Raw genomic sequence first — 21,906 nt, 5'->3', positions numbered from 1 at the left:
GGAGCAACTCTCAGCACGGCAGCATGCCCTGACTGCAGCGCCAAAATTCGAGCAGCCCCCAGGTAAGAGTGCACAGAGAGTTCTGGCTTCTCACTGCTGCTTAGTAGCTCCTAATTAAAGCAGTGGTGAGCAATTAAGAGGTTATTGGCTTTTTTCACTACTCCAAAATGCTTTAATTAATAACATGCTGCTTTGATAACTTAGGCTATGGTTGCTATTACTAACTTTCTAGTTGCTCACTGAGATGAGTTTTCATCTTGGTGCTGAGATTGAGCACCAGTGCTGGTGGAAGGAAGGTAGCAGTGTGCCACCCTCCTCTGAAGGAAACCATTCCTTAGTGGGAAGCCAAGCATGAGCTTTGCGGGCTGAGAACAGAAATCACACACAGAGTACTCTGGGGAGGAAAACAGGCAATTCTGTAGAAACCCATCACAAGCAACGTACCCACTGTTCAAGCTTCCCCAAAGTCATTCTTCAGTATTTGCAGTCATTTCTTCTTACACGACGAGTGCCAGTTAGAAAACTCTTTAAGATAATTACTTAATGGAAAAGATGTTCTTAATTGAACCCACAACAATACAACTAATTTACTAGGTTTCTTGCCTCCATCTATTGTGCATTGAGGTTCTGACTAAAGGAAGCAGTGCGTCGTACTGAACACCCTGTGCTGTTTGGTTTAAGCACCCATTTGTTCTCAGCTGCATCTTGCATTCTCCCCAGAGGAACATCTCTGCAGAGCAGTGCTGGGCTGGGAGAAGAGCTGTGTGTTGGTTCAGGGACAACTGCAGCTACGCAAAGACATGAGCTCAGCCATACCTCATCCATGCTTGCCAAACCCACGTTTGTGCAGATAACTGAGCAGCAATTTATACCAGTGCAAAAAGCTCTCCAGTATCGTCACTACGCAGCTTGTGGATGAGTGTATCTAATGCTTTGGTTACAGTCTGAATTTTGTTTTTATTGCATCTTCTGATTAAGGAGATTCTGAAGAGCGTGAGTGGGACAAGAGTCCTAAATGAAGATGTGTAGGTATGACTCATGTGTGATTAAAGTTCTCTAGAAGCTTCTCATCAGGGCCCTGGCATCTGGGGGAGCTACCCCCTATAGCACACTGAACTTGTAAGACTGCATTATAATTGTTGTGGCAACGTAAGCTGTTTATTTGTTGATGATAAATTGGCGAAGCAATCGTTATCCTTAGTCGAAGAAAACCTCCAGACCTCCCAGCAAGTCTTTTATTTCTAAGCACACAAATTACCCCTTGGAAAGCAACAGCCCTGCATGAAAATCATTGGTCAGAAGATTGCCATGCTGTGCAATATCCACTGTCTTGTGGGGTCTCTTGATGTCTACATCAAGCACCGAGTGTTAAAGAAGCGGCGACGCCTGCAGCTTCCAGTGGGGGGAATATCCAAGCTGTAACCACTGCACTCACCTGTAACTCCTCGCAGTGGAGACAGGGCTGGGAACCACCGTCCTCCAGCTGCCATCCTGGAACCATCTTTCTTCTCTCCCTCCTCCCCAACAAAGACAGGAGACCTTAGGCAGAAATAGATCTTTAATGAACTATACAAAGTTATCCTGGTTGTTCCCTCCAGTTCCGTGAGCTCAGCAGAAAAGGTGCAAGACTTTGCGGAAGAAGTTCCTGAACTCGGCGTTGAAAACGGTGTAAATGATGGGGTTGACAGCGCTGTTGACGTAACCCAGCCAGGTGACGATGCTGGTGACTTGAGTGGGAATGGTGCAGGACTTGCAGAGAGCCCTCGTAATGTGGACTACAAAAAAAGGTGTCCAGCAGAAGAGGAAAGCACCTGGAAGGAGAAAATTAAAGATAGAAAGCATTGTGTTAAAAAGGGTTGGAGTTAACAAACGCAGAGCTACGATCTCTCCATGACAAAAATTTTGGTCAACTTCCTAAATGTCAGTGAAGAAAAGGTGTAAGTTGTGTGTCGTTTTTGGGTTAGCAGGAGTCACAAAGCTGACAGCTGAAGTGAAGGTTGAATTAAAAACACCCTATGTATGTTTTTTCCCAGGAGTGATGCTACTCTGGATCAAAGGGAGACTGAGGCACTCCCTGGACTGGGTTCAACAAAATCCTAAACCCTGTCGGACCACACAGCACGTTTCTCACCGTCCTCGACCATCCTCTGCCACCGGCCACTCACCAACAACCACAGGCAGTACCCTCATGGCCTTCCGTTCCCGGCCGTTGATCTTGGCCCGCTTCTGACTGTGCGCCGGGTGTGGGTACTTGAGGTGTGGGTAGGAGACAGTCTGGAGCCCATTGCTCATCACATAGTCCCCAGAAAGGGGGTGCTCAGAGTGCACATAATGGTGGTACTCGTCCGGCTCCGTGCCAACCCGCTCTCTCTCAATGAAGGGTGAGGGGTGATAGAGCATTCTGTTGCCCCCGTAGATGCCACCCCTTAGCTTGGCCTTCCTGGCTTCTTCCCAGCGCCTGAGTCCTTGGAACATGGCGCAGTAGAGCACCAGCATGACAGGGCAAGGGATGAAGAAGGAGCAGATGGAGGAGTACACAATGTAGTTGTCATCCTCCAGCTGGCACAAGCTGGGGTCTCGGTTCGGGACATTGTTGAGGCCGAATATGACTGGGGATGCAACAGCAAAGGCGAATATCCACGTGGTGGAGATGAGGATCAGCTGCCGCAGGTCGACCTGTCGCCGGTTGTAGTTCAGCGGGACTGAAACAGCAATAAACCTGCCAACACAGGTGGGTCGGTGCTTGTGTGAAGGTGGCACCACTAGCAGGGTAAGGTAAGAGAATGGCAGCAGCTTGATGCTGAGACATGAGCCCTCTCCTCCGGCGTAAGGAGGAGGAAGGCACTTACCGATCCACACTGATAGCACAGAGGTTGAAGATGGAAGCTGTGCACAGCATCACATCCATGGTCATCAGGGCATCGCAGAGCACAGTGCTGAGGGACCACACGCCACCCTGAAACTTAATGACAAGATCCCTGGTCAGTAGGTGCCTCTAACATGCAGGGAAAGAGCTCTGCATATAAGTGTATAAAATGCCCCCGGGAGCATCCTTTGGGCAGGGCTTGTCCCCTGACTTCTGCTCCTGCGTTCCTGAGGTACATCTGTACCCTGTGCCGGGTACCAGGAGGCCAGCACTACTGGCCAGGGACCAAACCAAAGGCTTCTTCTCCCAGCTGTGGCCCCAAGCAGCACCACTGGACTGAAGGTTTCCAGTTGTGCTGTGTTTCTGAACCAGCCTTTGAGACAGCTCTGTCTGGCGCTCCAGCAGAGATATTAGGGTTGAAATTCCCTCAGGGCTCTTCCTGCTTGAAGCACAGTCTTTCTAAGTCTGGTCCAAGCGCTTTGTGTCTCCCTGTGCTCTTTGGGTGTCTAGCGACCTGTGCAAACTTGAGGTTTTTGACATTCATGGTCCTCCCCATTCGCATTTCCGGGAGCAGGCACTCTCCCGGATTAGCATCAGTCAGCACTGATGTCACACACAGGATTATGATTAGTGGAGCTGCAAAGCCAAAGGAGACTCTGGAGAAACTGTTGGGCTATTTTTATACACCCATCTCCTTGAGAGGCCCCATCAGCTTCCAGAAGAACACTGGAGTCAGACCTGGGAGTTTCATTTGGGCTTTTCTCTAGGGCAGATCAGCTGCTTCAAGCAGAATTTGGGAGCTGAATCCTGAAACACAACCCTCACATTTTTTACCAAAGCTTCACCAGGATCCTGTCCAGTTTCAATTGGAGAAAATTTGACTCTGGGCTGTGGTGTTCAAAACCCATTTGTGGTTTCATGGAACTAATGGGTTCTGAACAGGCCCTGAGCTGCTGACCTGCAGCACCTTCCAAGGACTTCCAAGAGCTTTCGCTGTGGAGCTCGCGTTGGGCACCCTGAAAGTTGAGCACTCCCACAAAATGTGCCCAGAATCCCTCTGGTGGAGGAGTGACTTTGGATTAGAGGCAGAGCTGGCTTTGCTTGGTCATGTGGCCGAATGGTACCTCATTACAGCAGGTTGCAGAAGATTAGCCCATCAAGGTACACAGTGTAAAGCTTTACGGATCACAAACAGCTCAAGCCGCCTTTAACAAGTGCTCCAGAACAACTCTAATTTTTTTTTTCCCCCCCACATTCTTTGCTTTTTTTGCATGAGACCCTCCATTTTTTTTTCCAGTAGTGCTGGTGCTGAGAAGAGACAGCCAGGCAGTTGCACAGTAAAGCATGCAAGCTGTCTTCCTTACCAAAATAAAACAAAGCTGCAAATATAACCCCACGAGCCAGCCTATGTCTTTTGTAAGGCATTCTCTGCACAGATCTGGCAAGGTTTCACTCTTATTTCATGTGATAAAAATACATGCTTCTCTCTGTTGCCACACAGGAGCTTCATAGCTGTCCTCTTGCCAGCCCTGTGAGAAGGCTCAATGCGAGCACATGAAGAGGACTTTGGCGGGGATGGCATCCAAAATACAATGCTCAGAAAGTAGCAGGCTGCAAACATTAGGAGGTTGTAGAATCTTAACATTGCTAAGGTTGGAAAAGACCTCTAAGATCTCTTACACACCCCCACCCTGTCCCTCAGTGCCACATCTCCATGTTCTTGGAACTCCTCTGGGACAGTGACTCTACCACGCTTTTGGCAGCCTGTACCAATGCATCACCACTCTTTCAGGGGAGAATTTTTCCCTAATATCTGACCTGAGATGCCCAGCTGGATTTCCAGGTACCTGCCTACCATCAGCAAGGCTGACGGAACCATCAGTTCAAGGGTGTAACACGGAGAAAGTGCTGATTGAAGAGCTCGAGCCTGCTGAGAAGGATGTGGCACCAGCAATAATCCTGGTGTGTGAGTGCAAAGTCCACTACATCTGATTCCATAAGTTTCCTGAGTGTCCAGAGGAAGCTGACTGCCTCTGCTTCTGCTCTGCGGGCAGAGTGCCTGCTGGAGAGAATCATCTTCTCCGACCTGTAGAGGTGCATGGTAAGAGTGCACAGCTGCTAAAACTGTCTCCTCTTTTTCGTAAACGCTTACACGGATCTTAGTGGCAAAGATGTTTACATAACTGTACCTCGCACAGCTTCTGCCAGCAGCTTTCTGGCTCGGCCCCATTTCATGGCTCAGGCAAGGATTAGGGAAGGAGCTGAGCAGGGCGAAGCAGGTAGGAGGCACAGCTACAGCTGAGCAGCATGACTGTAGACTGAAAGCTCAGTTTCCCATGCTGGTTGGAAGATCAGAGCTGACCAAGGACATCAATGTTTGGATTGAGGGAAGACAAGCTTCATCACACCCATTTCAACACCCCCAAGTATTAACCTGGGCTGGTTATTTACCTAAGGCAGGTAAAGACACCGAAGGATTACAGCGCAGAACTGATAGTTTTGAACAGGCACTGAAGTGAGTGCACTTAAAGGAGCATCGTTGCTAAGGCACAGGCAGGGCAGCTCAGGCTCCTAAAGCTCACCTAGGGCTGACCACCCATCCTGAGCATTCAGCAAATGTCTGTCATCCCCAGGCAGACATCCACAATGCTCTGGCCAGCTGGAAATGCTTCTCAGGGGCACAGCAGTGTATGTCAGCTGGGGACAGGAAAGGGGAAAGGGGAAGAGAAGGGCAGAAGAAGGGCAGAAACCCAATCAGCAAGAAATAGCTAAGAAGAATGATAAAACACAGAGGCTTCCTAAGGACCAAAATTGAGACATGCAGGGAAAAACAAATCCACCCAGCCCAAGCAGTATGGCGGGGCTCTTCTTGGTGCAGGGGAAAGAGGGGGGAATCTATTACACTCCTGTTTGTCACTGGTCCTTATGGGTCCCTAGCAGAACGTGTGCCTCTAGAAGAGCTCTGGGAAGACAGGTCACAATGTCCCAACAAATCCTAGGACTAGGTAGAGGGAATAAAAACATCCTAAGCTCTAATCCGCTGCCTTCCTCGCTTAAGAAAATATAGGCCCAGCCCTGGTGTAGCAGAGGAGAGGAGACACTCATGCTGGGACACAGCCAGTGTGATCCTGTGCTGGCCTTCAGGGACAGGAACACCACTCTGCCACACGACAGCCCCTTCCATCCCTTAGGAAGCTCTTACAAATCCTATGGCAATGAAAAATCACACTTTCAGGAAAGTTCACTGACAGTCATCCTGAGCCTGCAGGTACAGCCTTCTGGGGCTGCTCCCTCTGCATGGCATTACACCTCTGCTCTTCCCACATCTGAAAAGAGGTCCTCTGTCTTCTACACTCCCAGCTACTGCAAGAATAGGTGCAAAAAGTCAGTTCTTTTGGCCTATGGGTGCTATCCTCCATTTGTCTGAGGACTGATAGAGTTTCGATGGGAGCAGGGAGAGCCACGTGCAGGTCCAACAAACCCCTCTGAAATAGCAGGTTGGGCCAGGAAGAGGAGCAACAAATATCCCTGCAATCTCAAAGCATCATCAGTCCTCAGGCAGAATCAATTTATTTCTATTTCACAACAAGATGCAAAACCACTCAGGAGCACCTGAATTGCACACTCCTACCTCTTGCTCCTGCTTCCCTTTCCCCCAGCTGTCGTGGTCTCGGAGGGGAGCAGGTTTCAGAGGTGACTCCAAGCCTGCCAAACAGAGCACACCAGCCAGGAGGAATCAAACAGGAAGCCACCAAAGCCACTTCAAGGGTGACCACATCTCTAAAGAGGCAGCATCCCTCCTCAACTTGTCACAGCAATCTGCTACCTGGCTAAAGACCTCCTCACAACCCGACTCACAGCAGCCAGAATACAGCATGGGAGCTCACCATCTCTTCCTAAACATTGGCTGATGGCAAATTGGGATGCTCGCAGTGCAGCGGCTCCCAGAGAAGATATCCCAGGGCACTGGGGTTTGGGGAATTTGGGGATCAGGACATTTGGGGCTTGGGGTTTGGGAGCTTGGGACATTTGGGGCACTGGGTCTCGGGACCTTGTGGGCATCAGGGGGGCATCCGGGGCAGCCAGGACAAGGGGGAGTAGCCGTACTTGTGCAGAGCCAACTGCTGTCACCTCCAGCGGTCCAGGATGCCAGCAGGGACGGCAGAACCGCCCCCCCCCCCGTTCCCTCTGCCGCCCCCCGAGCATCTCTCACCTCGGAGTAGACGTAGAGGGGCAGGACGAGGAGGGCGAGCAGCAGGTCGGCGACGGCGAGGCTGACAATGAAATAGTTGGTGGTGGTCTTGAGCGCCCGCTCCGTGCACACGCTGAGGCACACCAGCCCGTTGCCCCCGACGATCAGCAGGATGAGAACGATGCCCAGCACCAGGGCGGCGATGTTGTGGCCGGCCGGAGGAGGAGGAGGAGGAGGCGGCGGAGCGGTGCCGTTGCACGGGGCGGCCCCGGCGCTGCCGTTCCCCATGGCGCCGGGGCATGGAGCCGCCGAGCCGCCGCCTCCCCGGCTCAGCCCCCCGCGGCAGGGAGAAGCGAAGGCGCTCCGCCGGCTCCGAACTTTGCGAGGTGATGGGAGGAGCCTCCCCCGTGCCGCCCCGGGACAGTAAGCGGCTCACCGGGATAAGGCGGGGGGGGAAGGGAGTGACGAAGGGGGGCTGTGAGATCCGTTCCAGCCCAGCCGTGCCGTGTTTGTGTGCTTCGAACACAGCCGTCTCCCTTGTCATGAGCCTGGCTGCGCTGATGGGAGTTAGGAAATAGCGGAGGCATCGGTCCCACAAGCGCTGCGCTGCGAATACGGCGGTGGATCAAAGCGCTGTCGGATCTTAGCAAAGCCTTGACAAAGCTAGAGGAGAAAAAAAAAACACACACACAAACCGACAGGTCTTCAAGTAGAAAATTGTTTCAAGTTAGCCCGAACTGAAGATTTTGCCCAGGAGATTCAAAGCACTGGTACCAACGGTGATGAGAGAAATCATTGCTCTGATCTCCAAGAGCATTTGAAGGACTGTGAAGACTCTGGAAGTGCAGAAAATGGCAAACGCTACCTCTTTTTAAATGGAGAGAGTCAGGAGATCAGGGAACTAAAGAGCAATCTGTGTTGTTTTGAGTAGCAGATCTTGTTCAATGATTTCCCTATGAGGAGTTGATGGGGGAGGGTATTGGTTGTGGGGCACTGAGATGTCCCGACCTGATCCCTTTGCCCCCTCAGAGGGCATATCACTGCATTGACCCCTCTGCTGGTGGAGAAACACACTGCATTTCTAGCAGAGCCAGAGGCTGGGGAAGGACAGGAGGGCTGTGACCCCCATTTCTAGCTCAGGTGGGCTGGGAGATGTGAGACCTCATCCTCCATCAATGGGCATCTTTCCAGCTGTGCTGCCAAACCTCTGCTCAGCCACTGACCATCCCATCCTGATCAGCCTTCTGTTGTGGAAGGCAGCAGGAAGGGAAGGCATTGCAAGAAAGGATCATTTACACCAGAAGGAAGGGGGAAACTGCATTACTGCCTGCTTTTTATGAGACAAGAAGCTTCTCAGAGCTGCTAAAACGTCCAGATATCACTTCCATCTAACCCAGGAGGAGACTGGCAGAAAATTCCTCGCTCCAGCCTTCTCTGCCCCTCATCCCCAAATTCCTTTACTTTTGTTTGAAAGACACAATCAATCCTCAGCATCTGCAGCATGGGAAAGCCAGAGCCCCATTTCCAGCAGCGAGGACTTGGATCTCAGTTCCATCCTTGCCCTGCAGCTAACAGCACTTAATCCCACTGTTTTATCCAGCTGCTTCAGGCTCCGGAGCTGCATATGCGAGAAGGAGAAAATTACCTTGGCTTATGTACTCAGCGGGCACTCTGCCTCGCTAAATATTGTCCCCAGAGATGTGATTTCCAAGCTTTTTTCCAAAATCAACAGGAGCATCATCTCTTTGGGAGCTGCCTCCTACCCCTGGCATAGCATTGCCATTTTCCCGTTGATCCCAATCCTTGTGTGTGAGTCTGTTCTGCTCCTTGGAGATGACCCAACTTTGATGTGGAATTAAACCTGCAAGGCAGAACAAAACTCTGTCCTGCCGGCTCCCTGCCAGTCGCAGAGGGATTCCTTCAGGCCTTCAGCTCTGCCTGGAGCTTCCACGTTCCTCTGGAACAATTCACCTTCTGCACAGGTGGGCACAAACAGGGCTGCTCATCTCTCAGGTCAAGAAGAGCTGGTTTGGCAACACCACTTGTAGCAGAGCCCTTCTGGGCTCCAAGGAAACAGATCAAACTAGCCAAGGGAGGCCTTGAGGTGCATTAGTGGAACTGTGGACAGAGTGCCCTTAATTTATTTCTATTTAACCACCCTGAGCAGCACAGGGATCAGGACTGAATTGTAACTGCAGGCCTTCTGCCTTCCCACAGGGATTAATGCCATTTGTCCAACCTACTTTAACACTCAATTTGTATTAATTATCTTGATTTTCCCCGTGGGTTAGCACAGGATGGCTCTAAACTGCGTGGAAGTCCTTTTGCCAGGCTAGCGGTGCTTTAATCCTAGACCAGTTTAATCCTGGAGTAGATTAATCTAATGTGAAATATATCTTTTGACTTCCAAAAGAGAGCAGCCGTGCAAGGCACTTATTAGGGCAGTTCTTCCAGTGCAAACTCCCAGGCTACAGCAATGCTTGCCCACTGCTTCTAAGTCCAGTGGTTTCTCTGTGTGTGCTGCTCGCAGCGCACCCTTAGCAAATACAGTGGTTGTAAACCACATCCCCAGCTCCAGGTAAGCAGTCGTGAGCTAGAAGGTTTTGGTGGCTTTGCTGTGAGTGTCCCCAGAAAGCTTTCTCTTCTCTGCTAGTAGATTGGAGCATTAGACACAGTCCATTGCTTGGATAAGAGGAACTGTGCTCATAGCAGAAGAGACAGGGTAACATGTCAACGCACCCAAAGAAGTCATCTCATGTCACTGCAAAAATAAAAAACACAAAAATGCAAACGGCAGAGCTGTGTGTCACCCTTGCAGAAAGCAAGAAGCATCATTAGGCATCCCTGCCAGGGCTGGGATGTTTGAGTGATGGACGGTGAATATTTAAGAGCACCTTTGAAGAGTTCCTGATGAGATAGGTAATTTTGAACAGTGGTTTTTTTGCCTGGGTATACAGCTTGCAGAGTGTCCTTGTTAACCAGGCACACCGTCACATCCTTTGGGCTCAGTCCAAGGGTTGGAGAGGTTGTGAAATCACCTGCAGCTGCTTTTCTTGATATAAAAAATACTTTATTCTGTACTAAGCAGGCACTGTGAAGGACACAAGGGGTGAACAGCAGCACATTTCTTCCAGCAGAACCACCCCAGTGTCACGTAAGACCAGCCCATCAAAGAACCATCTGCCCATACTGGCTCTTTCCCTTGCACCAGGAAGGGAAGGGACCCTCTGCAGATTCACATTGAGTCTTCAATAACGAGACTCTGGTGTTCAGTATTTTCCAGGACCTCTTCCTTTCCTTCTTTGCAACCATAGCCTGTGGCATGCAAGGACTTTGCTAGAGAGTGCAATGCCACCATCACTGCCCAGCAGCCAGCTCTGACCTCAACCCCAGCAGGGAGCCAAGGAGGCAGAAGGAGAACCCCAAAGGCTCCCCAGGCTCAGGTTATAGCGAGTCTGCTTTGTTAATCAGTTCAATGGACCAGGGAGGTTGCCTGTGAGACATGATGTCTCAGAATGTCCCAACGCACTTAGAACTTTGATCACTGTGGTTGTTCAAGCCTGAGGTACTGAATTTTTACGTAGAAAAGGAGAACAAAATTACCTGTTAAAATTTCAGCACAGATTTGCCTGAAGTCAGCTGTTGAATAGTACCCTGATAGCTGGGCAACACATCACTGAGGCTGTCTTCAGGTTCAGAACAAAGGGAGGAAAATAAAGAGCTTTTACAGCCAATCCTATTCCTTTTATTTGACATATTTAGCTGAGTGATTCTCTGTGAAAGCACCATCCACAGCGAAACTGTCCTGCTTCACAATCTGCCTGTAATGCATTTCCAAGAAAAGAGACCGAGACAGTGTCCTGTCTTTGCCAGGGAGGGAAGAAGACAGCAGGGCTCTCCAGGCTTCCAGCCTCTCCAAGCCCCCCCTCCAAGAAGCTACAGGGATGTAAACCCATGTAAGTCATAGAATCTCATGCATTTTTAATGGTGATTAGCTGTGGGAAAGAAGCTACAGAGAAGGCAGGGAGATTTACAGTCTCTTTTAGCTTATAATCACATCTAGATGTTTTTGTGGGTGCCTGGCTTCAGACTAAGCCATATAATTGACCTCATACAAGGGTAACCTCCTGAAATACAAGGGCTTGTGCCACAGGATGGATCAAATTAATGTACCTCGAGAGCCCCTCCTGCCCTTGAAACATCAGTGAGCTTACTGGGGCTATTCCCTAAGAAAAAGCTTCTGGGAAGGAGACGTGCACGGTATCAAACAGGCATGGAAAGGCACACCTGTGATCAGCAAGAGCCTCAGAAGGAACTTATCTCACAAACCCTGTCAGGTCCCTGACACCTGACACCAAAATGACATCCAGGTGTTGGGAGCTGCCATGCTCACTGCTGGCACCGCACACCTGGAACAGCTGGGCCGGGCCACCCGCCAGCTAGGTCATGGAGCATGTTATCTTTATACTTAAAATTAATTCCCCAAAGTACTTTCTCCTCTTCCCCAGACACAGCAAACAGCTGGAGGCTGAGATTACAGATGCTGATGCCAATTAGAGCTGTGGCAAAGCCAAGCGCATGGGGAGCATTAGCGCAGAGCTCTGCTGCAGAGAGCCTGTGCTCAGAGCTCCTCTGCATTAAGGAACAAGTCAGTGTCCAGTTGGGAAAAGCCATGCCAGACCAAGAGCCCAAGGACAGCCTGGGCAGCCCTGTCCCTGCACGTTGTCCTCCCTCAAGCAGTTGGATAAGGGATGGTTTGGCTTGCTCCCAAAGCATCTCTCATCCCAGTCCCTTGGGAAAGCAGTACATTTGCCAGCATGCTAGATGAGACGTGCCATCACCCCCCTCCTCCCAGCTCTTAGCAAAACATTCAAAGGATTTTGTTTTTCCTGTGTGTGTCAAGTACCTAATACTTTATTCCTAAAGAACTGGATTTTGTGGCAGGTTTCACCCAAGGGTTTGGCTCAAAGCAGATATGGCTTTGATCCAAATAGCTGAGGTCTGCTCTAGCACAGCCCAAATCTCCTCACACAAAGGTTTTGCTGTCCTTCCCCACAGGCACTGCTGTCAATTTCAGAGATAACTAGCATGTCCAGCATCTTCCAGACTTCAGAGCAAATGGGCACATTTTCAGGAATGTGACATCTTATGCCAGTGATTTCCTCTCATCCCCCATATTTAACTTTGTTTTTAAGCAGGTGCAACCCAGAAGAATGATACGCCAAAACACAGCACATCTCTGCCATGCATTTCTGGACTCTGCTGCCCAGAAGAAAGCAGAAAGGCATAAGCAATCCAAGGGAATCCCGAAACATCTTAGGAGTTGAGTGCAGTACAGACAGATAGACAGACAGAGCCATGCACATCCCTCACATCCCTAGAGGATGATAGAATGGGGGGAGATACTTCTCTCTTCTGAGAACTCTAAATCCCAACATCTTTGCTTGGGGTTATTTGCTCCTTGCTACGTCACTTGCTGCTCCGGAGGGATGCGTAGCCTCAAGGAATGGTTCTCCTTCCTTCTCCCTCTCCAAGGCTGGGACTTGAATGAACCCCAGATATTTATCATACTGAGCACGGGAAGGTGCATACTCCCCGCTCACAGGGGGATCCTTTAGGGTTTGCTGTAGACCATTTGCACAGACAAGAGGCACAGGGATGCCAACAAAACAGAGAGCTTTCCCCTTTGTTTTATGCTTTGCTTTAAGCACAAGCCTCCAAAGGGGACCGCAGTAGTTTGTCAGGCTTCTGTATCAGGGGTGACAAGGAATGCTGCCTACCCTGCTCAGGATCTGGGAATAACTGAGTCCACCCTGGGATGTGGGAGCTGAGTAGGCATTTTTCTGAGGTCCCACTTAGCCGTGTATTCTAATTGTCCTCTTCTCTCCATTTCTCCAGACCACCTACAGCTGCCCCCACCATATCCCGCTCCTGTCTGTTGCAGCCAAAATTGCAGATCAGGTGGCAAAGATTAAAACCACTCCTGAAACCATCCTGTGCAAGAAGGGAGTATTTGGGAGGCTAAATCCACCAGTCAATCCCCTTATTCCAATTAGGGTCCATTCTCTTTCATATTTGAGGGTTGAGAAAACACCTCCAACCTTCATTCTGTAGATAGCAGCGTTGTGGCCAGGCCCTGGGTGTTGGGGAGGGCTCACCTGAAAGCGTGAAAGAGAAAATCTTTATGACACACATGGGCTCACACACATACATGTTAAGAAAAAAGAAAGAACGGGGGAGGTAGAAGTTCCTGAACACCCTGTAAGCTGATTAAAGGGTACTTTACTTTTACATAGGAAGGATTTAGCCACACAGTTCGGTGTACTGTCTGACCTCAATAAATTCCCATGCCATCCATGGACGTTCTGCTGGATGCTGGCACAGGCAGCGCTCCTCAAAGGCGGGCTTCCTTTTGACAGCTTCATCAGGGCTCGTGATGGCATTGCTGGACCTGTGTAATGGATGAGATGGTCTCTTGCAACCTTCTCAGCCCTCTTGGGCTCCTGTGCACTTAGCCATCTCAGGGCCACCAATCTCAAAGAGCAGCACAAAGGCTGTAGGGGCTTTTTGGCCAAGGAAGGTCTATCCACGAAGAGCAATCCCTGAAGATCCTGAGTTGCTGCTGTAACACATCCCAGGTATGGACAGTGGACAAACTGACAATGGATGCTACCTTGTAAGGGCTGCCCTGGATAAGCAGACACCCCAAAGGCTGAACAGGCTTTCCCAGCCCATAGCAGGAGTTACAACATCCACACAACACACAAGAAGCACAACAACAATATACTAGAAGACCTGGCTTGCTCTTACAGCTTTTTGGAGATGCATTTTGGTGGACAACAGAGTTATAAGCTGATGCATGTCACACTGCAGGCTTGCTATCCTCTCTGTCTCTCACCAGGGTGACTGCAGCTGACAGCAGGCTGCTGTGAATAGCCCTTGCGCCCGTGGCAATTGGATTTCCTTAATGCAGCTCATCACGGGTCTCTCCATGCTGTGTTAATCAGTGCCAAGCCAGAGCAGCACTAGGCCTGGCCACGCTCCTTCCTATCCCACCTTTTCACTCTCTGCCACTGCCACAAGGTGAACCCCGTTCTTTGTTGCTAAGCAGATAAACTGGGTTCCTTCAGTTCTTGTTCTTCTGGTCTCCTCTCTTTTCTTCCACCTTGCTCTTTTCCTATCTTGCCTGGCAACCCCAGGAGTTCCATCTGATCCCATCACCATTGATACCACTTCCAAGCATCTTCATACAGTATAAATAAAGAGAACAGTCATAGTCCTATCTTCTTCCCACCATTTCTATGTCATCAGTAGCAGTAGTGTTTGCGAACTTCAAAACCCAGCAAAGGCAGGGAGTATTTCCAGGGTGTTTCTATGTATGCATCAGTATTCTCCCTCCTTTGAATCTGTAGTACAATTTGCTCTTTCCAGACCTGTAGCGGTTGTGCTTGTGAAACCACAGCTTGAAAAACACTGTCTTCTCCTGCCCCACCACTGCCACTGAGTGGAGAGCGTTTGCCCGAGGAAACACTACTTGTTGTTCAGCCAGATCATATGCACTGAATCGTCTTGGTAATTGCAAACAAAACCCATGCCAGAATTTAAAAAGGAAGGAAGAACAGAAGATGAAGCTCCTATCAAGAAGTAATTAAAGCCAGGAGGAGAGATAATGATGCCAATAATAATGAATCAATTGGTACAGGGGTGTTTGCCCAACAAATTAACGTGATTAGACACACAAACAGAAGCATCAGCAGAAATGCGGCCCACTGAACTGCTGTGAAAGACATGATGGGTTTCGAGAGTAATTAAAAGGACATTTCAACCCGGATACATTATTTACTGTTAACCACAATTGCTCATGTTCATCTCGTTACCCAAATAATTGCTTTTGATAAGGGCTGTAGATTTATAGGGGGCTGTGGAGAGAAGTGGGCCAGTGGCACACTGTGAGTTGGCTGAGACCAGAGCAAGCACTTTGTGGTAAGTACTGCTGTGCTGGTGTGCTCAGGCTGGGTGGGCTGCATCCTCCCTGCTGTGCAGGTTTGGGTGTGGGATTGCAGAGCCGTTGCCATGAGGACATCCATCTCCTGAGCAGTTGTGCTGATAAGAGATGAGGCTTTGTTCCTCTGGAGCAGATAGAGGAAAGAACAAAGACCAGCAGCTGCACCAGAGAGACATGGTCCTTAGTTTTAGGTTGACTGGGTTGATGGGCACTTTCAGCCAAAAGCACTTGCAACTGAAGGAGTTTGCATTCACTGAAAGCCAGCATTGCTGAGGAGGGCAATAAAAGCTTGGAGGTGTATGATGGAAGTTATGAAACTGAAAATCTACCTCCTCCCTAGGTCTGGATGATCAGAACAATTCAGCAATGCAATATAAAGTGATTGTTACTGACCCAGAGGAGAAGTTCCCCAACAGCTGTCGCTGTCATATTTGAAATGCCCTTTCTACTTTTTTTATTTTTATTTTTTAATTTCATCTCCTTTGAGGCCAAATCAGGCAGGAAAAACAAAACCCAAAGCATCAAAAGCGTGTGAGATGGAGCTCACAGATCTCTAACCATGAACTTCTTCTGCAAGACCTCTCTGCTCTGCCGCTCGTATTCAATAGTTGCCATGGCTTGCTGCAAACAAACGTCTGTGTAAATCTCCTCTTTTGTCTTTCCTCTTCTTGCCCCATCTCATCCTGCAGCATCTCTAGAGTAGAAAATTACTCCAGGAGTGTGGGGAGAATGAAAGTGGTTCAGGAAACCAAAAGTCCTTTAATGCTCTTTGTACTGTCAAGTTTCAGGCTGGAATAAAACCAAATTGGAAGAGCTTTGACATTAGGTTAGCAAGGAGTGCCCGAGAATTTCCCAGAGTGCAGCCAAGAAACCAAAGCCCACTCCTTTGCAGGAGAAAGAAGAGTATTTCAAATTAAAGACATAGCTTCTGGGTATCCCTTGGGGAAATGTGAGCATCTTCTTACAAAGGCACGTACGCATCTCTGCAGGCACGGAGCCATGAGAAGAGGTTGGAAATAAAAGGGAAGAAAATGCAATGGCTTGCAATGAACAAAAGGCAATTTTCTTCTTATTTCAGTAAGAAAACAAAATGCAAGCTGTTGTTGTTACTGAAAACGTGTGTTTTTTCTTTTTTCCCTCTTGAAAGATTAGAGGAGGGATGGATATCAGCACAAGTGCGGGGCTTTTCCTTCTCTTATCTGTAGGTGAGTTCTTTGTTACAGGCCAATTTTTTTTGCCTGATAATTTAGAAGTGGAGAAAAATAGATTTCTCCTGGGCACCCTCGAGGTATATTGCTAACTGCCAGTGTGGTGTGGGAAGTTTTCGTAGCTGTTTGAAATCCTCTCCCTGCAGACTCAGTTCTCAAGGCGCTTATAGTAGAGTGGAGTTTATTCCATATGGTGGTATCACCAATGAATTATCTCATGTTAACTCATTCTCCCTGCGTATTCAAGGCGTGTTATACTGAGTCCCAGCACAAACATCGTCTATGAAAGGCACCCTTGGGTCCAAGCTTCAAAATGGCATGCTGGTCATGATGGTAGAGTGACAGCTACGACTTCCTGGCAACATGAATGACTTGAATTGTTCATCTTTCATATTTTAAAGAAACGCTATCTTTGCTGGCAGGAATTCCTGCCTAATTTAGTCAGAGTTATGTTATTTATGTAGCCGTGTCTTCTCTGTGGCATATGATCTCTACCAAAGATCCAGGTCATTCGTTCCACCCACCATACAACTTTGTGCTTTAATTCAGGAGCCAACATGGTTTCCTTGATGACTGCTCTGAGTCGGCTAATTATTCCCATGATCGTCCTGTCGCACTTCTCAGCATCTCTTCCATCCCAAGAGAGGTAAGCATTCCTTGTGCCTCTGCTTCCTTTTTCTCTGTGTCGTTTTGTCAGAAGAGCCTGCCAGCCATAATGCCAACTTTTCATCTTCCTTCCAGAAGCTGCAGCTGCTCAGTTGTTGTTCTGTTTTTCTTCCCCAGATGGATTTAGTTCAATGAATGTAAACATCGTAAACATTGTTTTTCTTGCTTAAGTGTGGAAGCATTGATTGGACTTCACTGAGAACTAAAATCATGACCCCAAACAGATCAAACTACATAAAAAAGACACTTCTGAATCTGTTGTCCTGCTAAGTACTTGGTAAAAGGGGAATTCTCTTTTAAATAGTTTAAATAGAGCAGTTAAGGCCAGAGTAACTAAAGGTCTTAGGCTGCAGGGCAGAGCTAAGACCCTTGCAGCCCTTCCGTGGCCACTACTACTGCCTGGCCTAGTTATCACTATCCATAATGCTATCACTGCTGTAGAACACACACTCACATGAGGGGCCCTCTCCTGAAGCTGGTCCAGACCAACGTCAGCATACCAGACCTTCTATCCCACCCACTGCTCAGCCTGCTTTGGAGCCTGCTGGCTTTGGTTGAACATCGTTGAGGTTTTGAGCACGTTTGTCAGTGCTTTGTGAATCAGCCACCAGTGAGTGCTGAATGTAGTAGGACTACCATAACCTACCTTGTCCTCAGGGTTTGTGTGTCTGGATGTTCTTTTTCTTCCTCCTCCACTCTCTTGTCCCACACTTTTGTGCTCAGTTAAGTGTTAACCAGACATCCTCAAAGCCCCACATCCTTTTGATAAGCTGACGATACTAGCAAGAAACAAGAGCATGGTTTTGCTGTGTGATGGTTAGGAGAGAGATTTCTTTTAAATTCTTAAGATATGTATTTTTTCTTTTGGTGAAACTGCCAAATCAGCACAAATTCTTACCCATCTTTGCCTGGGACCCTCTTTTCTTGAGAGAGCAATTTTAAGTGCCCATTATTCTCCAGTTTTAAAACCATGTCTTTTGTTGTCTTCTCATCTCTAGGACTGAGAGACATGCTGATGGGCTTTTCCACAGTGAGCTCAGCAAGATGAATGACAACGCTTTTGTGCAGCAGCTAGTGAAACACCTGGTGGGCCTCAAGGAGAGGTAGGAAGGAGCTGAATCCAACCTCCTGGCACAGGGAGAGTGGGAGATGAGATTCCAGCAGTGAATGAGAAGTCCATGGGTCTGAGTTTCTTCCAATTCCAATGCCAGACTCAGTGGTGGCCTCATCCAGTGGATGCAGAAGATGGGAGGAGACAGAAGGGGAGGGATATGGGTCTCCCAAACGGTGGAGAAATTTCCGAGTGCTGAGATAATGGCATGGATGGGAGTTGCAGTCATTCTGTTGTTTTTTTCCTGCTGCAGAACTCAGAGGCACTCAGATGGATTGTTCACCAGTGAATACAGCAAGATGAGAGGAAACGCTCAGGTTCAGAAATTTATCCAAAATCTAATGGGCCGCAAGCGCAGGTGAGAGCTCTTCTTTTTCGGGCTTCCTGGTGGGTCAACCTGCCTTCCAGAGGGCAGTGCTGCTTCACAGCTGTGGTGGTTACCCTCCTTTATTATTACTGCTCTTATTATTCTTTATTTAAAGCAGCAATTCAGGCCTGGTCAAAACAGAAGTGCAGGAGAAGGAGAGAGAAAGCAGCAATGAGGACCTTTGCTATATGTGGCTGTACCAGAGCTTTCTGAACAGCAGGTGCGTGTGCTCTGCCAAAAGCTGTGCTCTCAGGGGTGGTTTGCAGAGCTAAAAAAGCAAATGTTTTGGTCAGACTGCAAGGTGGCAGGAAGATGTGTGCAATCTCAACTGATTTTTGTCTCCTCATTCATGGTAATTTCTATTTCTACCTGCTGAGCTTTATCTGAAGTAATGTTGACATTAAGATTTACAGGTAAGATGTGCCATATAAAAGCCAGTAACGAAAAAATAATAAAACCCAGGGAAATGAGCTAAGATCCTTTTCTAATTGTAGAGTTGTTATTCTGGACTAAGCTGATGGCACAGCTCATCAGCAGACCCAATCCATTCAGGATTCAGGAAATGATTCAAGCACACCCCTTGTCTTGCATCTTCCCAGTGGCCAATTGTTTTCAACCATACATCTCAGTATAAAACCACTAAAAATAGGAGGAATATGCCAGCTGCCTGCATTGCCTAGAATAATGAGGGATGGTCACAAGGCTGGAGCACTTCTGCTATGAAGAAAAGCTGAGAAAGCTTGGGTTGTTCAGGCTGAAGAAGAGAATGCTCAGGGAAGAAATTACTGAGGCTTTTCAGTACATGAAGGGGAATTGTAAGATGGAGACAGAAATTTTATAAGGGTATGTACTTACAAGAAAAGGGTCAGGGCTTTAAATAAAAGAGGGTAGATTTGACAGGATGTGAGAATGAAACACTTTGCTATGTGGTGGTAAGGGCACAGGTTGCCCAGGGATGCCCCAAGTGAATGGGGCTTAGGACAAACCGGTCTGGTGGAAGGTGTCCCTGCCCATGGGAAGGGTTGCACTGGATTGGCTCCTTCTACCCCAAACCATAACGGGGTTCTGTGATTCTGTGGTGAGGTCAGTAACCTTGTCTGTACATCTGTGAGGTGTTTGACATCAGGTAGCAGCAATCCAGGCCCCCCCATCACACATCTCCTCCTTATTATCACCTCTGAATTTTGCCAGGTGCCCTTTTCCCTTTTCCCGTGGTCCTTTCCCACAGAAATAACAAACTGCTGTTCATTTTCACCCTCCCCACAGTCACTCAGCCAGCGATGCCAAGGAAGCTGCTGCAGTTACCAGCCGGTACATTTGCCCGCTCTGCAGCTGGTGACAGATGTGAAGAGAGTTGTTTTTGACTGAAGGTGAAAGGAAAACCAATGTTCTGTCAGAAACAACCAAGGAGATGATTTTGCATGTAAACAACCTTGAAAATAAAGCGAAAAGTCATTGGATTTTTCTTTGGAAAAGCTCTTGAGATCAGCAAATAAAACAAAATTCTGGAAAGCAGCAAAAAAAAAAAAAAACAACAAAAAACCCCACAACCAACAATAAAACCTCTTAGATAATCAAGATTAAAATGCATGTTGGTGTGAACTGGTGTCAATAGGTGGAGGTTGCGCAAAGCACATCACTTCTGACGCGTTAGCATCTGACTGTCTACTTCCAACAAAGATATGTTAGCTATGTTTTGGCCATAATTTGGGAAACATGGTGAGGGTCTTACCTTTACTAGGTGTTGGGTCATTAGGAATGCAATGTAGGGGCAAAAAATGCTTAGTCATGCTTCCCCTGTCTGTATACACAGGCACGCAGTGAATAGCTAATGGCTCTGGCCACATCTGCTCAGGCTGAGGCTCAGCACTGCCCACAGCTCAGCTGTCCAAAGAAGCCAGCAACAAAGCTGGCATCATTTAGCAAAAACTTACCCAGGTGCTAGATGTTATTAGAAAGAAATGTAATGAGAGCTAAACAATAGAGATACATACAGATGGATTTTGCTCCATTTTTCCCTCCTTCTCAAAGCCACTGAAGTCAAACTCTGCTGGAAGGAATTTGTTCCCATCATTTAAACATAAACATCTCATGTTTTTTTGTCCATACAAGTGGCCAAATGCCTTGCCACATGACGTTAGGCTTGGAAAAATTTACACAGGCTCAGAAAGAGGCAGGACAAGAGCGTGTAACAGCACACTACTGAGGCTTCAGGAAGCTGCTGAGGTGTAAATTGTTGGAGCCTGGATGGAAATTCAGGGGAGCATCCATATAAAAATCTGCTGCTGGCCGCTGGTGGAAGAGGATGTGCATTGTCCCTGCTGAGCTGCTGGGCAATCACAGAGCTGCATCTGGGTCTGATCACTGTTTTTGGATCCACTCTGCTCACCTCATCTGGGTATCCTAGGGTGACTGAGAGTAACAAGATTGTCACAGAAACATGGCTGATTATCTCAGCTTAGGGACCTACACATGGACTAGCTTTCTTTGCCATTGAAACAAAAGGGCAGCCAAGATGGCTTTTACTTCACTTAAATCATGAAGTTTTTCAGAAATGAATTAATATGCCTCATTTTGCCCTACCTTTGCCCTGAACGTGAGGTCTTCTGTCAGTAGGTGCTTTTAATACTGATACACACAGTATCCAGCACACCATTTCCCACTTTCTGTCTGATGAACACCAGGACCTCTACTCTCTCAGATTCTTTCTCAGAAAATGGTAGACTCCAGGTATGAGGAAAGCCATTCCTCCTGTAAGGCTGCAGTGCACATCATCACAGGAGGAAGCACTGACAACGCTCACGCCAGCAGCTGGGAACATAAACAAAACAATTAGGAAAGAAACAGCCTTGTAGATAAACCAGACTGGCATTAAGTCACCTTCCTCTGAGAAAAGACTTACTGTAAAGAAATTAGACTTTGCCTTGAAGAGACAGATCAAAGCACAGGAATGTCATTTATGTGGCAACAAAGGCTCCCTTCCCCACAACACTATCTGGCCGTGCTCTATGCAGTGACTTAAAACAGAAAGATGGTGGTTATTTCTCTCCATTCAGATATAGGAAAATTAAGGTTATAAAGGTTTGGCCAAAGTCCAGCTTACGTAAATGATGGTGCAACAGGGCAGTAAAGCAGAGCCTGGAGTCCTCTGCATGGCACCATGCTTATCTTCCAACCTTCTTTTTGACTTCACAATAAAAACAGACTCTCTGAGCAAGTGATGGGAGGCCCTCTATGCACTTATTTACTTAAATCACTCCAGACTTTTGTCTTCTCCAACCATCCTCTAAAAAGATTTACTGCAGTACTGCCAAAATTCTTGTTAAGGAGCATTCACCTGTGTCCCACCAGGTCTTGACACGGCGCTTGGAAAGGAGAAATGGACAGGACAAGCTCCCCAAGGCTAAATATCCTCAAACATTTCAGCTTGTAGTTCTGAGAGAGGAAGAGATAAAGCCTTCTGGATACAGCTGAACCAAGATAGAGAACAA

At 48.1% G+C, this 21,906-nt stretch overlaps 2 protein-coding genes across 2 annotated transcripts; one reads left to right on the top strand and one right to left on the bottom strand.

The window, feature by feature from the left end:
• Positions 1 to 1,608: 1,608 nt before the first annotated feature.
• Positions 1,609 to 7,346, bottom strand: DRD4 (dopamine receptor D4; the record flags this gene model as incomplete). The annotated part of the gene is made up of 4 exons (XM_079537332.1): positions 1,609 to 1,811; positions 2,166 to 2,719; positions 2,850 to 2,962; positions 7,080 to 7,346. The coding sequence occupies 4 exons, from the start codon at positions 7,344 to 7,346 to the stop codon at positions 1,609 to 1,611; spliced, it is 1,137 nt and encodes a 378-aa protein (XP_079393458.1).
• A 9,482-nt stretch (positions 7,347 to 16,828) lies between these two features.
• Positions 16,829 to 19,754, top strand: SCT (secretin; the record flags this gene model as incomplete). The annotated part of the gene is made up of 5 exons (XM_079537749.1): positions 16,829 to 16,917; positions 17,936 to 18,040; positions 18,302 to 18,406; positions 18,534 to 18,635; positions 19,682 to 19,754. The coding sequence occupies 5 exons, from the start codon at positions 16,829 to 16,831 to the stop codon at positions 19,752 to 19,754; spliced, it is 474 nt and encodes a 157-aa protein (XP_079393875.1).
• Between the last annotated feature and the right edge of the window lie 2,152 nt (positions 19,755 to 21,906).

This window comes from Tetrao urogallus, assembly GCF_951394365.1.
Source record: "Tetrao urogallus genome assembly, chromosome: 6".
Lineage (NCBI taxonomy): Eukaryota > Metazoa > Chordata > Aves > Galliformes > Phasianidae > Tetrao > Tetrao urogallus.
Note: the sequence above shows the minus strand (reverse complement) of the source record. Positions and strands in the feature narration are given on the sequence as shown.